Source organism: Mugil cephalus, chromosome 1 (genome assembly GCF_022458985.1).
Source record: "Mugil cephalus isolate CIBA_MC_2020 chromosome 1, CIBA_Mcephalus_1.1, whole genome shotgun sequence".
NCBI classification, from domain to species: Eukaryota; Metazoa; Chordata; class Actinopteri; order Mugiliformes; family Mugilidae; genus Mugil; species Mugil cephalus.
The window spans coordinates 11,304,486-11,319,460 of NC_061770.1; the positions used below are offsets into that span (position 1 = coordinate 11,304,486).

A 14,975-nucleotide genomic window follows, 5' to 3' on the forward strand; every position below is an offset into this window, starting at 1 on the left:
TGCAGAGATCCATTTACTTCTCTTTTCTTTGGGAGTCGGAGATAAATGTAAAAATATATCTCTGACTGCTTTTCAAATCTGTTGGTACAGTCAATCGCACAACAGCTCTTCACGAAAGAGAGAAAGAAACAAAGAAAGAAATCTGGGCATTTGCATGTGTGAGTTTGCTTAGAGAGCTCAAGTCTCAAGAGTTTATTCATAATTCCCTGTATTTGTTCAGCCATCGAAACCAGCAACAAGTCTAGACTAGAAATGTCTATCCTGCACTTACAATCAAGGGGAAAACACAGCAAATAAATTAGCAGTAACGACTTGGCTCTCTGTCAGCTTGCACAGGCAGCCGGATCATCATCCCAAACAGAAAGCAGCTGAACTCAACACACCAAAACAGGTCTTACTGGTATCTACTGTGTGTCTTTAATTTATTAGTTTATTTTTTTAATTTTCAGCACTTTTCATAATTTATAGCCAAATTTGCAGCAGGATCAATTATCAGATGTGAACACTTACCTATTGTTTACTGTTTTCAAAGCTACCTGCTCAGAACTAAACTTTACAAAACATATACACCTGATTATTAAACTCAAAGCTTAAGGTCGGTAAAAGGTTTCACGGCTGCTTCAAATAAGCAGCTTCATATATTTTGACTGTAAATAGAGACGATAATTAGAGGATCTTTAATGTGTTTTACAAATGCATATACAAACAGCAGAACTCTTGGGGGCCGACATGAGGCCACAAGAACTCTCTCACTGGCTAGAATTTGTGCTGTTTCTTGTAAAACATTTGTTAGAACATCAGCGTGACAACGCGACACAGCCACAGGGGAGGACGCCGATGTAGGCCAAGCTGTAATTTAAAAGAACAAAATAGAAACATTTTCCACAGAAGCTTTTACCTCGGTGACGTAATATCCTCGAGTTCAGGGGAGTTCCTTTACAATTTATGACTTAATGGCAGCTGCCTTTCTTAACCTGCCTCAGCTCCGCTACGTCTCTTGCTCATTGCTTTTAACCAGATTATATTCCATAGCTCTTTTTATTCCCTTTTTCGATTTTTTTAACTGGAGTGTATTTTTGTTTCATTCATAGACTGTATAATCACCACAGTTGTGAGAATATTTTAGAAAGAAGTGGTCCGTTGACAAGGGAACATGCTGGCGAGGACATCAGTCACAGACGGCTCAATTTTGATTTGCTTACCTACCAGCTTACTTTCAGCTCGTGTTTGTCTCCGGTGTCCTCAATTTACTTTCAGAGACGAGTGAATAAGTGATATCACGCCCATGTCATTTTGGACTGTGGAGTTTTGTAATAGGCATGCGCCCTCTGCTGGCTCATTTAGGCATTGTGTTTTTTCTCCATTCCTATGCACAGCTGTGCTCCCAACAAACCATTATCAAAGGTGTAATTGTCCTGTTTAATTGTGGATTATATTTACTTTTTTTCTGATTTTTCAAGATTCCATTTCAGCGTTTTATTTTCCAACACAAAATTCTACAGCCCCTGCTGAATTTTGATCATCAGCCATTTTATAAAAATTATGTTTACACATCCAAATACCCTCCTATATACTGTAGCCCAAATCCATGCATGTATTCTGTATGTATTGAGCTGTACGTCAGTAATAAAAGGCAAATATGTTACTTTGTTTTGTTTACATGTTTATTGAGCAATTTAAATAGTTCCCATCCAGTATAAATATATATGACATATATATGATCTGTTCAGAAAAAGGACCTTATTCTACCACCTCGAGGGTTTTCTTTGCCCATTACCTTCTCCTTGGAGGTAGCCGTCATAGAGCTCTCTGAGGTGGAGGATGAGCTCTTCTTTGTTTTGTCCAGTGAGAGCCGACACAGGGATGACCCTCTGGGTGACTTGGCTCTTTAGAGTTTGTAGCTTCTCTTGGGCTTCGGGGAGGTCTATTTTGTTGGCTACGATAACCTGAGGCCGTTCGGACAGGCCAGGCTCGTACTGGTCCAGTTCATAACGCAAGTGTTCGATCTGTGTCCACGGCTCCGGAGCCGACAGGTCCACAACAAAGAGGAGGAACCGGCAGCGCTCTATGTGACGCAAGAAGGAGATGCCCAAGCCCCGATTCAGATGTGCTCCTCGAATGATGCCGGGAATGTCAGCAACTGCATAAAGCAAAGGTAAACGCAGCCTCTCACTTATAATAAATATCACAACAGCTGAAAATTTTCCAGAATTACATCCTGCACAACTTTAGTATGCAATTGAAAAATAATAATTCTGTAACATATTCATAGTTTACTTAAGTGAAACTACCTGCAACTTGCTCGTGATCCCTGTAATTCACAATTCCTACATGTGGATTGAGTGTTGTGAACGGGTAAGCAGCCACAGCAGGCTTGGCATTGGAAATGGCTCTCAACAGTGAGGATTTCCCAGCATTTGGAAAGCCAACCTGATGGGATAAAGACAGTTTAAAGCAGTGCGATGCATTTGAAGGTCTGAAAGGCCATAAGTCAATTTTCTCTTTCTCTTCTCACCAGTCCAGCATGGGCCATTGTGTGTAGCTCCAGCTGAAGAACCCGCTCCTGACCCATCATTCCTGGGGTCGCCGTCACCGGGGCGCGGTTCTCATTTGACAGAAAGAACCGATTCCCCTTTCCCCCGGCCCCTCCATACACAGCCACGTACTCCTGGCCATGCTCAGCAAGGTCTGCTATGGTTTTACCCTCCTCCTTCACCAATGTTCCTAATGGCACCTTCATGAATTCAAAGCTGAAGTCAGAAACACCACAGAAGTGTCCGTAGAATACACAATAATTATGATCAAAAAACAAGGACTCACACAAATGTAGGTGTGATTACCGTTCTGACCATAACAGTTCTTGCTCCTCCCCGATTGCCCGTCCTCTCCTTTGTAGATGGGAACTACTTGCGCCAATGATTTGACAAATTTGTCAGCTGAAAGCACACAGATAAATCATGTAGATGTAAGAATGTTCTTTCATGATGGAAAATGGAGCACATTCTGTCTTAGTGAGATATGTCCTGATCATATTGGGAGAAGACAATGCAAATTTTCACAGAGAAGAAATTTCTCTAGTTGTGATAGAGTATGCAAATCAGCTCAGCTAAGAATGTTTGGAAGCTGTATTTATGCCCTGCACACATATGTGACTAAGAAGCGTAGAGGCCTGATTTTGAAGTCTATTGTACGTGATACCAGTGCACATGATCTAAAATAATATGCGGAGACAAGAAAATATGAGTCGCCGGGGAAAGAAGTTTTGTTTGCATATAAAATTATTAAGATCAGGTCAGGTCATCAGCCGATATTTAAGATTAAACGATCAGGACTGCACCAGGGGAAAACAAAAACTTGCTCGGATCACAGAATTCAAACTTTGAAGACTATCGAGAGCCAATGCTTGTGAGCTTACCCTTGAAAATGATGTTTCCCCCATCGCCTCCATTCCCTCCATCTGGGCCGCCAAACTCTTTTCGGGGCTCGCTGTGAAAGCTGCAGTTCCCATTACCACCCGAACCAGCCACCAGCTTCACACGCCGCTGGTCTACAAAGTAGCGTGTCTGTGGGGTGAAACATAGAAATAATCAGAGAGCTGACTAAGCCATGCTGAAGCAGCTTTGACAACTGGAATTGTAATGGGAAATACAGAAGAAATGAATATCATTAGGAAACAATCCTTGACTATAATTTAGAAATATAATATGAGACATTCTCTCCTAGTTAAAATGACTTTGTTTGATTTTGTTGTTTTTGCAGAAATAAACAACAAACTGTATTCAGAACTTTGCAATGACAAAAAAACAACAAAAAAAACAGTCAAGCTATAAGAAGGAAACTCTTCAGTGGATATCTAATTGAATAATGTATTTTTTTTCTGATGTTTTAAAAATAACGTATTTACATTTCTATTTAAATATATATATATATATATTCCTGTCAAACATAAATGACTGGTTGGGGAAAGTGGTTATAAACAAAGGCTGTTCAAACACATACCAGCTTCTTTTCAGATATCTCTTTCTTCTTCTGGTTTCCTCGGGCTTTGGCGGACAGGGCGCTGGAGGTGCTGACATCTCTGACACCGGCGGTTTTCCGTCTCCACGACACCGACAGCGACGGACAACCGACAGAAAGACAATACAACTCTTCCCTTGCAACCTCTCGTCTTAAAATACATCTTAAAAGTATGTCCGAGGAAGGCCAGCGGAGAGGTTTAACTCTCGACAGGGTCGCTAACATTGCGCCGTTCTGCAGATAAACATTAGTCGCACTAACTTTCAGCAAATGACGACGTTTTGTCAGCCGTCTGCCTCGATGCACACGTCAGAACCAGAAGCACTGCGCTTTCGGGACCATTACTGCCAAATAACGCTAAATTACAAGAACATTTATGTCTCGTATTATTGTACAGGCACGTTCAATAACACAGGAACTTGCTGCCGCATGTTAGCAACAGGACTACGGAACTAGTGAAGGGACAAAAACCATTGGCGTAGAAGCCGTAAACCGGTGTTTTGTGGTTCTCTGTCGCCACCTACTGTACAGGATGAAAAAGAAAAGAGTTTTTGTTTCAACCTGGACGTGCAAAGGTTTAATTGGCCTTTTGTGGTTTACTTTGTTGGGCACTTGTGGCAGAAATTCCAATTCCACTTTACCTGCAGTGTATGAAAATTTACATGCCCGACCTGAAAACAAGAAAAAGACCTCATTGCATGTATTAATAATTATATATTTGTGTGATAATAATCCTGACATGTGACAAAATGCAGACACACAAACGTTGAATGTGAAGTTTAATTTTTATATAACAAATAGTAACAAAAGACCACAGAAAAGATCAGGCAATGCAGTCTTATGACAGATAAGTAGATGACATTCATATTTGGGTTATGCACATCAAACGCCTCTCTCCTTCTCCAACACATGTGCAATCACACACTCCCGCACACACCACATTCACGCACACAGAAACGAGGCATACAACCCACAAGTGATGACACATGACATACAATTGGAAAGGACTTGCCGTACAGGTTCAGTTCACAGTAAAATGGGACACTGATAACGATTCATTATAGTATAGAGAAGCCTGTGATTGTCCGTGTTGAGTGGTACAAGTTCATTAGCTGTTTGACAGCCAGGTATCGCCTATTTCTGACCCCCCCTTGCAAAATGACTGCAAATACTGTGTTATTTTACCCCTCTGAGGTAAGTTAAGTTATATCAGGATACTGCAAAGCTCACAAACCCGCTGATAATCATTACAACTGACTTATGAAATGACCAGATGTGTTGTTCAGATAGATAGATAGATAGATAGATAGATAGATAGATAGATAGATAGATAGATAGATAGATAGATAGATAGATAGATAAGAAAAGCAAGTGCTTGCTTGTACATGAGCACTTATTAAAATTAACACTATGTAGAAATCTTTATGTTTATGTGGAAAAATCTCACACAATCTTTCAATACAGACATACATAAATACAAAAAACATTGTTTATATCACATGTCTGTTGAAACTTGCAACATAACATTTAATAACACTGAGACAAACTGACCCCTGCATGTCAGGAAACTACAAATAATAACAGAACAAAGTCTGATTTCACCATAAGAACCGATCTCAACGTGACTGACTGAGCATATTGCACTTATTGAAGTAGAGGGTGCAGGACGTGTTACTGCTCTGTTCCTGTGTTGCTTTGGCTTTTTGAGTATCACTTGCTAAAGACAGCCCGAATCGCACTACAATACAAAATATCAGACAATACATATACTGTCACTGCAAAATAAAGTGCAGACAAAGTGGCAATGCAATTTTTTTTTATGTAAAATTCTGTCCATACACTCCTTAACTCTCCACAACGACTGTGCAGACTGATGCTACTAAAATATATGCTGTCAAAAATACCACCACGATGTAGGATTATCATGGACCACGATACGTTTTCAAATCTCTGTCAGATTGCTAACAGCTATGCCCATTTCCTCAGTAAGACATATGTAGAGAGTGAAGACACATAATGTTAGACCACACGGCAACACATCACAGTTTGACGAACACAGACAAATCCGCTGATCGTGTCAGGTTTAAAATCGTTTCAGTTTCACCTTCATAAAAATTAATTCCCCTTATGGTGAGATATAACAGCGGCTCTGTTAAGAATCCAGAGACATAGGGCCAGATCTACTAAAGGTTTGCGTGTATAAAAACGTGTGCAAACTCACTGCGCGCGCAAAAACAACGTACATACTGATTTACGAACAGCGCGCACTAAGGATTGCGTCTTTGAAAGGTGCCAAACAGCGCGTGGGCATCCACTTAGCACATTTGCCTCAGTGAATATGCAATATGGGTCGTTTACGCGCTGAGTTTGCTGGGAGGAGAAAATGCAAATATACGAATTTACTACACGCAAAGCGATTTATCAAACCTGAAAGCAATTTTGCTCTTACAAATTGCGTCTATATTTAACACGTCTCAAAAGGAGGAGCAAACAGTTTGTCCAGTGCGTAATTGCGCACACACGGCTGCTGTTTTTGTAGCGAGGAGGAATTCACGCATCCTCATTTTACAACTAAACGTTACCCCACAAAGCACATTATTTTTTATTCGGTAAATATGCAAGCGAGTCATACGTATCTTGTAAACAACTTGCGTGTTTCACATGCACCCACCGTGGTCTGCAATGCAATACATGCCAAACGCTCATTTACATACGGCCGTTTGCATGTGCTGTCAATCATCCGCAAACCGCAGTTCCAGCCAACTCGCAAAATTCTAGATTGCGCCCGCAAATTAGTACACACAATGTGGGATCTTAGTAGATCCGGCCCATAGTCTATTAAATAAATATCAAAGTTTTCTTTTTATAGCAGTCTCACAAACTGAGGCCCTGCTCTGTGCACCAAAATCAACTAATACCAAAGAGGCTTGCTGGATATAATAAGCAATAAAGGCAGGGAATATGATATAGACGTGTGTGTGTCAGAAGATATCAGCAGTCTGCTGAGGTGTATTCAATGACTCAATGACTGCTACCGCTCAGTAGTCTGTTAAATCCATGTATCATGTTTACATTAAAGCACCTTCAGACCTTCGACTTCACACCAGCTACAAACCTTAAGCGAGCAAAGCAGAGGGAGGAAGCATCACATTTGACTCGAGCATTTGTTCATAGCTAGAATGATGATTAATGAGGGGATAATAAATCTGACGCAGCCAGAGCTTCTAATCTGTAGCTGAGCCCAGCGTGTTACTGATGGAACCGTTCCATCTCTCACGGTCTTCCGACAGGAAAGCAGTGTGGTGCCTTATTGCTGATAATTTCCATACTGACCCTGAAATGCAAAAGAGATTTAACCTGAGAGATTTAATTGGATTCAGTGTGTCCTGTTGTTTTATGGGAGATAGACACACACGAGCAATGAGTTCATTTTAAGTTAGCCTAAATTAATCCTACTTAAATCAAGTTTGGTGATATTTTAGAATTTTAGAGTTAATAGCAGTGAGTTAGTAGTAGTGGGATTGCAGCCAGCGACTGAATACCAGTGATTTGTTTGTCAGTTCTGGGTTAGTGGAGAAACTAACAGGATGTCAATCTGAGCTAAAAAATAATAATAATAATAAATAAAATTATACACAACACTCCTTTAAATAACCTTTAAATAATGTTTGTGATCAAATACAAATATGGCTCTTTGGGGAAAAGGAAGTCTAGATATGCTGCTGTATTTTTATCCTGTCCTATTTTTAATGTTAACACACTAAAAACTAAACTTAAAGCCATTATTTTTCTAATATCTTCTAAATTAAATGTACGCTTTGTGGTTAATTTCTGTTTAAAAATGACACTTCATGGCATACTATGTTGCTACATATTTGCTAAGTATTTAATGGACACTCCTCCGGTACCTGTTCATAGGCGTAGGGCCTCTGTGTCTGTGCTCCGGGGCCTCCCTGGGAAGAGCGGTAGGATCCATACTGTTGGCTTTGACCCTGCTGATACTGAGAATATTGAGAGGACCCTCCCTGGCCAGGACCTGTGACGCAGGAGGAGTTACATTAAGTTTCCGTTTAAATGAAAAGCGCAAAACAGACTGGATCTGTCGTTCTCACCGTATCCCTGCGTCTGCCCGCTGTAGCCCTGTTGAGAGGAGTACTGCTGCTGGCTGAAGGGCTGCTGTTGGCCAGAGCTCTGCTGATACTGGGCCTGCTGCTGACTGTACTGAGAGTTACCTGGGAGAACACATGCCACGTACACTATTCTCACTGTTTGTTTACACTTTGTTGTAGCTTTGTTGGACAAACTCAGGAGGAAAGTTTAAAAAGAAAAATAATTGTTACCTCCTTCATAGTAATGCTGTGAGGACTCATCAAACGACCTGTCATAGCCCTGCTCCCCGTACGAAGACTGCTGATATGAGTACTCCCCGTGACCTGCGGAGAACACTATTTAATGCATGCGAAAACTCCCCCGCTGGGGCAAAACCCACCGACGCACAGGGGACAAATCATTATCTGCAGACTGCAGCCGAAACATTCCCAATGCACGTGCCGAGACAGGGTTCTAAGCACAGACTGCATCTTCCAAGGTTTCTCGCTTCGGCAAAAGTGCAAGGAACAAAGAAACACCCCGGAGGAAGTTTGCACTCTCTCCCCGACACATTGCTACAGCGCCCTCTGAAATCTGAAATTTCGGCACACCAAAGGGGACAGTATGGACACAGACACACTGGCAGGAAACAGAATTGAAACTAATGCCAGACTTCTGACATTTTTCTTTTTCTTTTTTTTCCGAATGCTCGTTATTTCCCAATGTAGAAAGAGAAAAAGACGGTAGCTGGGAGGAAGAGCTGAAGCTTCAGCAGTAAATCTGTCTCAGGCTTTTGACTTAGTAGTAAAAGGAAATGGCAAGGCCTATAGTAGGGGTTTGTGTGTTTGAGAGCTGTGTGTATGAAGTTTATGGATGCATGATTACCATCGGGGTAATACTGCTGGTTTATGGGCTCGCTGGAGCTCTGAGTGTGTCCATACTGCTCTCCGTAGAACTCGTCTTGTCCCATGTACTGCTGTGCAGATCCTGCAAGACAGGCGACACCACCATCGGTTAAACACTTGGTCGCACCAATTAGCCGCTGAGTTGGACATTAAAGGGGCTTCGGCCATCTTTCGGTGACCGGATTATTACAAAAAGCTATGAATGAATTAAACTAATATGGCAGCCACGATGCTGTTTTATTCTTACATTTAAATAAAGTATTCTGAAAGTCACTGGCAGAATTTTTCTGTTGGTTGAAATAATACCAAGGATTTTGTTTTCAGGGCCAATGTAATTTTAGGAAACACTAATCGGAGTGATGCAGTTATTAACTGCAGTTGCAGTTAATAACTCAATTAGAAAATTCGATAAAGTGTCATTTCGAGGAGAAAATGAGGACTACAGAAAGCAAGTTATCAGGGAGAATCTGATCTCTGCTTGGCGGTGGTGTGCAGAAACTCCAGATTCCACGTCCCGTTTTGCTCTAACGAACCCAGAAACCAACAGACCAAAAAGTATCTGAAAGTTGCAATCAAGACATCGAGCAAGGTCTGATTTGTCAAACCAAAATGGACCCGACAGATTCCATGCAGGAATTAGCAGCCCCCGTCGAAAACATTAATTGACATTTAACATTCTGGGAAAACAGCAAAACAGTCTCACAGAAACTCTCAGATGTGACCAACAAGCCGTAGATGATAGAGGAGCCCTAGCGACAACCAATCAGGGGATGATGAGATGATTCCATAACACAGTTCTGTCTGGAAATACTTGACTCAGTCATGCCATAATAATAGTACTTATAACAATGGCCTGTTGCCCTGCAATTAATATCCCATTCTTTTTATACACCGATTAGCCATATCATTATGACCACCTCCCTAATATTGTCTAGGTCTCCCTTGTGCCTCCAAAACAGATGTGTCTCATCAGAGAATTGACCTTCTGAGGGTGTCCTGTGGCAACATGTCATTAATGGGGGTCTTTGGGTCTTATGGACTAAGGGGAGGGGCCTCTGTGGATCATCTCACAGATACTTGATCAGTTTGAGATCTAGAGAATTTAGAGGCCAGGTCAACACCTTGTGCTGTTTTTCATGGTTTTCTTTTTTCTTTTTTGAGTTGTTCCTAAACTGTTTTTCTGTGTGTGTCTGTGTCAGACTGCATCCTGCTGGGGATGGCTGCTGCCATCAAGGAGTGTCATTGCTATGGGGTGGGGGTGCCTGGTCTGGTCTTGGTGGTTGGGTACATGTCTAAGTAACATTTCCCAGTATAACAATTTTATTGTCACAAGATGGTGAGTGTAATTCATTTCTCCTTCCCGTCAGTGGTTTGTAATCTGGGTGTCAGGGTGTATCTGAGTTACTATGTGCTACGCACCTCGTCTATATCCTTCATAACAGGACAGAATAAGGCTATTTTTAGGAGCGCGCTGACACAGTAAGTTAAGTGATCTACAGAGACAGTAGTCCAATGTGACACAAGTGATCTCATCTCCAGTCATCTTCTTAAAGTTGCAGGACAGCAACTGGAGTCTATAGGCGTACTGCATTTGCCGATGTTTGTGATCCCTCAGTGCACATCAGGAGCGTCTGCAGCAAACGTAGCATTTAAAACCAACCGAAGCCAAACGTGAGAGTCAGTTACACACGCAAGGGCGCATACACACGTCGGTGTAAGTTAGCACTCAAACACAGCCCAAATACACTCACTGAGCCGAGTGTCAAGCCAAAACAGCATGAGCAAGTCCACCTACCTTGCTGGGAAGAGCGGTAGGATCCCATAGGCCTCTGAGACATCATACTGTTTCCTTGACTGCCCTGACCCATCATGCCCATGGTTTGCTGCCCCTGATAGTGCTGACCCCCAGTCTGGGCTGAGGAGTAGTGTGGAGCGGCAGACTGTTGGTGCATCATGGAGACTGAGGAGGTGGGTTCATTGAGGAAGAGATCTCATACGTTAATATACAGAGATACACTTGATCTACATAGTCACATTCAGCAGCATACGCAGCAGATCTGAGTCTGTTACAAATGTTCATAATTAAACAAATAAAGAAATACAGAGGGAGGTCCATGGCAATCAGGGCTGAAGAGGAAAAGGAGCCAAAAGGGGTCCAAAGCAGCCAAGAAAAATCTCTTTGATTCTCTCTGAATCTCTTACTGAGGTATAAATGCAAACAAAGCCGGCGAAGTCAGTGCAAAAACAAAGGTACAATAAATGCACAAGGACATCCAAGGAATAAAAAGGCTGCATCTCATGGTTAGGGGTCAGAGGTCAGGAAAAGTTAAACCTGAAGGAGGAAAGGAGGAAGGGAGGAGGCAGGACACCTTTATGATGAACTGAATGTGTTTGATTTTTACATGGGAGCGAATTTAAAGACATATGCGCACATAAGCAAACGTGTTAAACAAGGACAAGTGGGCGAAAAAAAATATCAGGGGTTACTTAAAAGTTGTCCAACTTTCTTCCCCATGTATCTGACCCTGAACACTTGGAAGGTATTACTTCCACAACTATCAAATCTATGATAAAAAAAAAGAGTAGATTATGTCAAGAGTATCACTTATAATACTGAAGTCCTAAGAGTTTTGGTGTATTACATGTTCAATCCTTTCCCAAGAAATGTACAAATTCCTGATGACTGGACTCCTCTATACCTGGCTCACCTTGGCTGGACTGCATGTTGAGGTTGCTGCGGGAGGAGGAGGAGGAGGAGGAGGAAGAGGATGAGGACGTGGATGAAGAAGAGGAAGATGAGCCATAACCAGGCCCAGGGCCCTGCATCATGCTGCCCTGGGAGGAAGGTGCAGCGTGGCTGTAGCCAGAGACCGAGCTACCATAGCTGCCGGCTGGCAGGCTGAGGGACGTGGAAGGAATGGCCGACTGCACCTGACCAGACTGCTGCTGCTGCTGCTGCTGCTGCATGGGGGCATGGCTGGGGCCTGGCGACACACACGCACAGTCAGAGCATCCAGAACGCGCTCCCATGTGGCACCACATCATGCTAATCATCGCCCCACATTCAGTTCATCTTTACAGTAAGCTTGCGTGACCGTACAAGGGTGGAAGGATGAATTTCAAAGTGGCGCGTAAAAATTAAAGAGAGGAAGGAAGCAAAACGTCGCCGTATAGCTGCAAGGAAATGTGAATGTCCATCAGCTAAACATGAAGCCAAAGAAAAATGTTGTCTGGAAGGGAGTGGCGGAAAAAGGCACTGCGGCAGACAGGACAGACATGCCAGGTCAGGCAGGAGGACAGACAACACAATGGAGACACGCTATATGTTTGCACATCAGGTTAAGTGGAAATAATGTTGACTTGGAGCAGAACACGTTTTTGCGTTTTGGACTCTCACCATTGCTCATTTGGCTCTGCATCATTGAAGTGAGGGGTAGCCCTGGTGCCATGCTGTCATTGAGGTTGCTTGGAGCATGTCCCCCGCTCTGGCCCATCACTCCAGGGCCCATTGACATAGTGGGGGTGGGAGGCTGCAAGTGAAGAGACACAGAGACTCATTAACTGAGAGACACGGCGTTGGTCATGTGCATTCCAGTTTTACATTCATTTTCTAATCTTTCACGTGCCTCCTTTGACTCACTGACTAGACCAGCGCAGGCATTCAGAATATTCAGTCCAGTTTCATACTGTGTTGTTACATGCTCCTGAAATCACTCCTGACTTACCGCAGGTAGCAGCGACTGCATGTTCTGATTCGAATCAGCTATCGTGGCCAAGTAAACAAGGTTTCTGTGCAGGATCTGCTGATACCTGTCCAAAGAGATTTCACGTGAATAAGGTTAAATGTTCATGCAGGTTTTGCGCCACAGTACTGACAAATTGTAAAATAACATGTCAATGACATTCTCTTGTAAACAGCAGAATATCGTGCATACTACCATGATCACGAAGGTACTGTGAAAACAAAAAGAACACTTACTGTGTGCATTCAGCTGTCTTGCCTTTACTTTGGTAATCCATTATGCATTGTATTAAATGATGGTTCTCATCGAGCATCTGCGGGAGACGGCACAACAACAACAGTTATCTCAGACTTACCTCAAGTCACTACATCTGAGCCCAATCATCCACAAAATTAAAACACTGCCGTCCTGAATTCACAGAACTTTAACCAGCCCTGGAAGATTTCTTTCTTTTTCTGGGTCACTTTCTTTTCTTTTTTTCTTTTTTTTTCATAATTGAGTCAAACGAACATGCAGCTCCTCTCTTTATTTGGGACATCTGTTTTAGGAGCGTAGCATCAGAAAGAAAATCCATGTAACCGGTTTAGTCAAGGGTAAGAGCAGCAGCGTGAGGCTGAGGATTTGACTCCATCCTACACAGCCCTGCCTTAATCTGTGTAGTCTTCATTATATACAGGTGTCTTTCTTTAAAGGCTACACACAATATCCACTTAAACACAGGAGAACAATAACAAGGTCTGACAGGGCACTGACAACTATATCTAATAAACCCTAACAGAGATGCTGTGCCTTCCAAAATAATAATATTAATAATAAAAAACACTATATCCATTCCTCAATAAATATGAGCAATTGTCAGGGAGAATGACAGCATCACAAGGAAGCAGGGGTCCGGGCTGAGCTGAGCTAATGAAGCGATCGCCTACATCACCGTGATGGCTTTGTTAGGTTCGCACCGTCACTTGGCTGTAACCTTACAATACCAGTTGCCATTTCTTTGATAATCACCACAGACACACACACACACTCGGCGCTGGAAGAGGATCACACGCTCCCATTCGTAATAAATTTAAAACACAAACGCAGCGACGCTTCAAGGTGTTTTTTGTTTTTTCGCCTCACCTTTTGAATCGTTTGCTGTGTCACCTCCCCTTTACTCCTGGGACGCGCCGATGAAAACGCCACCGACATTTTGTCATATGGGAAATAAAAGCGCTTCTTTTATTCTAATATTTATTATCTTGAGCGCAGCCCTCTATTTGGTTACATAGTTTCTCCATTGCCAGGGAATAGGGGTATTGGCAGATCCGGGTCTGCGGCGTCGAGGGGGGGGAATTAAAAGGAACTTGGTTTAACTGAATGAAATTAAGCACATCGTTTTGCTAGATGTATTTTTTGTGGTCTGCGTCCAAATAAGGATACGGCTAATTAGCAGTTACCTGATAGGAGAAAATCCCTCTCCCCCAGGTTTTGGTACGACCCGGACTGTGAGTAGCCTACCACTTTCACTGTAGACGAGGTGTCCTTTGATTCATGAAAGCCAATCAGTCTGTATTGTGGACGGCTTTGAGGAGCGTGTGTGAGGTTGCAAAAGTAGTTCTCGCCACATCGAGACATTTTTTTTTTTTTTTGCATGCTGCACCTGGCATCTGTATGCTTTGAACTGCTGTTCTGTGTCAAGCCACCAACTATCACGTGTTGCTTGTTATTATGTTTGCAATCTAACGGGCAAAGGTAGTGTCCTTATTTGAAGACACCTGAGAAGACATGGTAAATAGGTAAGGTTCTCAATGCAGTTGTTTTGTGTGCACTAGTCAATTTAAAGAGTTTGTGCCGTTTTGTTTCCATAAGAGGTGATCTTTTCAGAAAGTGGAAAGCAAATGTCCCAAAATACACTTCTCAAATGCACTAGATTTGTCTATTGCAGGTGCTATCCAAATGTGTTTTTTTTTTAAGATTTGATTTTATCTATATACATTCAGCCAAAACAGTGAAACCACTGACAGGAGAAGTAAATAACACCATCTACTGACCATCTTGTGACAGTACAATGTTCTGCTGGGAAACGACTACACACGCACACGTTCAGTACACGCGCACCTCTTTTGCAGAGGTCCAATACACACGACCATTATACATGCACACGTCCAGTACACACGCCTATCACACAAGTACAGTACACACAGGTCTATTACACTTTACAAACTTTATCCAATTTTAA

At 42.4% G+C, this 14,975-nt stretch overlaps 2 protein-coding genes across 3 annotated transcripts; both read right to left on the bottom strand.

Annotated features, from left to right (window-relative positions):
- Window positions 1–1,638: 1,638 nt before the first annotated feature.
- On the bottom strand, window positions 1,639–4,481 carry mtg2 (mitochondrial ribosome-associated GTPase 2). Its single transcript, XM_047611256.1, has 6 exons — window positions 4,000–4,481; window positions 3,416–3,563; window positions 2,821–2,936; window positions 2,516–2,734; window positions 2,292–2,430; window positions 1,639–2,140 (listed from the first exon to the last, which is right to left on the bottom strand). Exons 1-6 carry the CDS (start codon window positions 4,240–4,242, stop codon window positions 1,746–1,748), a joined length of 1,260 nt encoding a protein of 419 aa, XP_047467212.1. The 5' UTR covers window positions 4,243–4,481; the 3' UTR covers window positions 1,639–1,745.
- A 302-nt stretch (window positions 4,482–4,783) lies between these two features.
- Window positions 4,784–14,476, bottom strand: LOC125023738 (calcium-responsive transactivator-like). 2 transcript variants are annotated; one of them, XM_047611235.1, is made up of 11 exons: window positions 13,877–14,476; window positions 12,991–13,067; window positions 12,737–12,821; window positions 12,409–12,541; window positions 11,720–11,995; window positions 10,807–10,971; window positions 8,992–9,093; window positions 8,358–8,450; window positions 8,130–8,249; window positions 7,926–8,053; window positions 4,784–7,351 (listed from the first exon to the last, which is right to left on the bottom strand). In XM_047611235.1, exons 1-11 carry the CDS (start codon window positions 13,943–13,945, stop codon window positions 7,325–7,327), a joined length of 1,275 nt encoding a protein of 424 aa, XP_047467191.1. In that variant the 5' UTR covers window positions 13,946–14,476; the 3' UTR covers window positions 4,784–7,324. The 2 variants fall into 2 exon arrangements, with proteins under 2 accessions (XP_047467191.1, XP_047467200.1); XM_047611244.1 differs by lacking the exon at window positions 8,992–9,093 and having other exon boundaries at window positions 13,877–14,473.
- Between the last annotated feature and the right edge of the window lie 499 nt (window positions 14,477–14,975).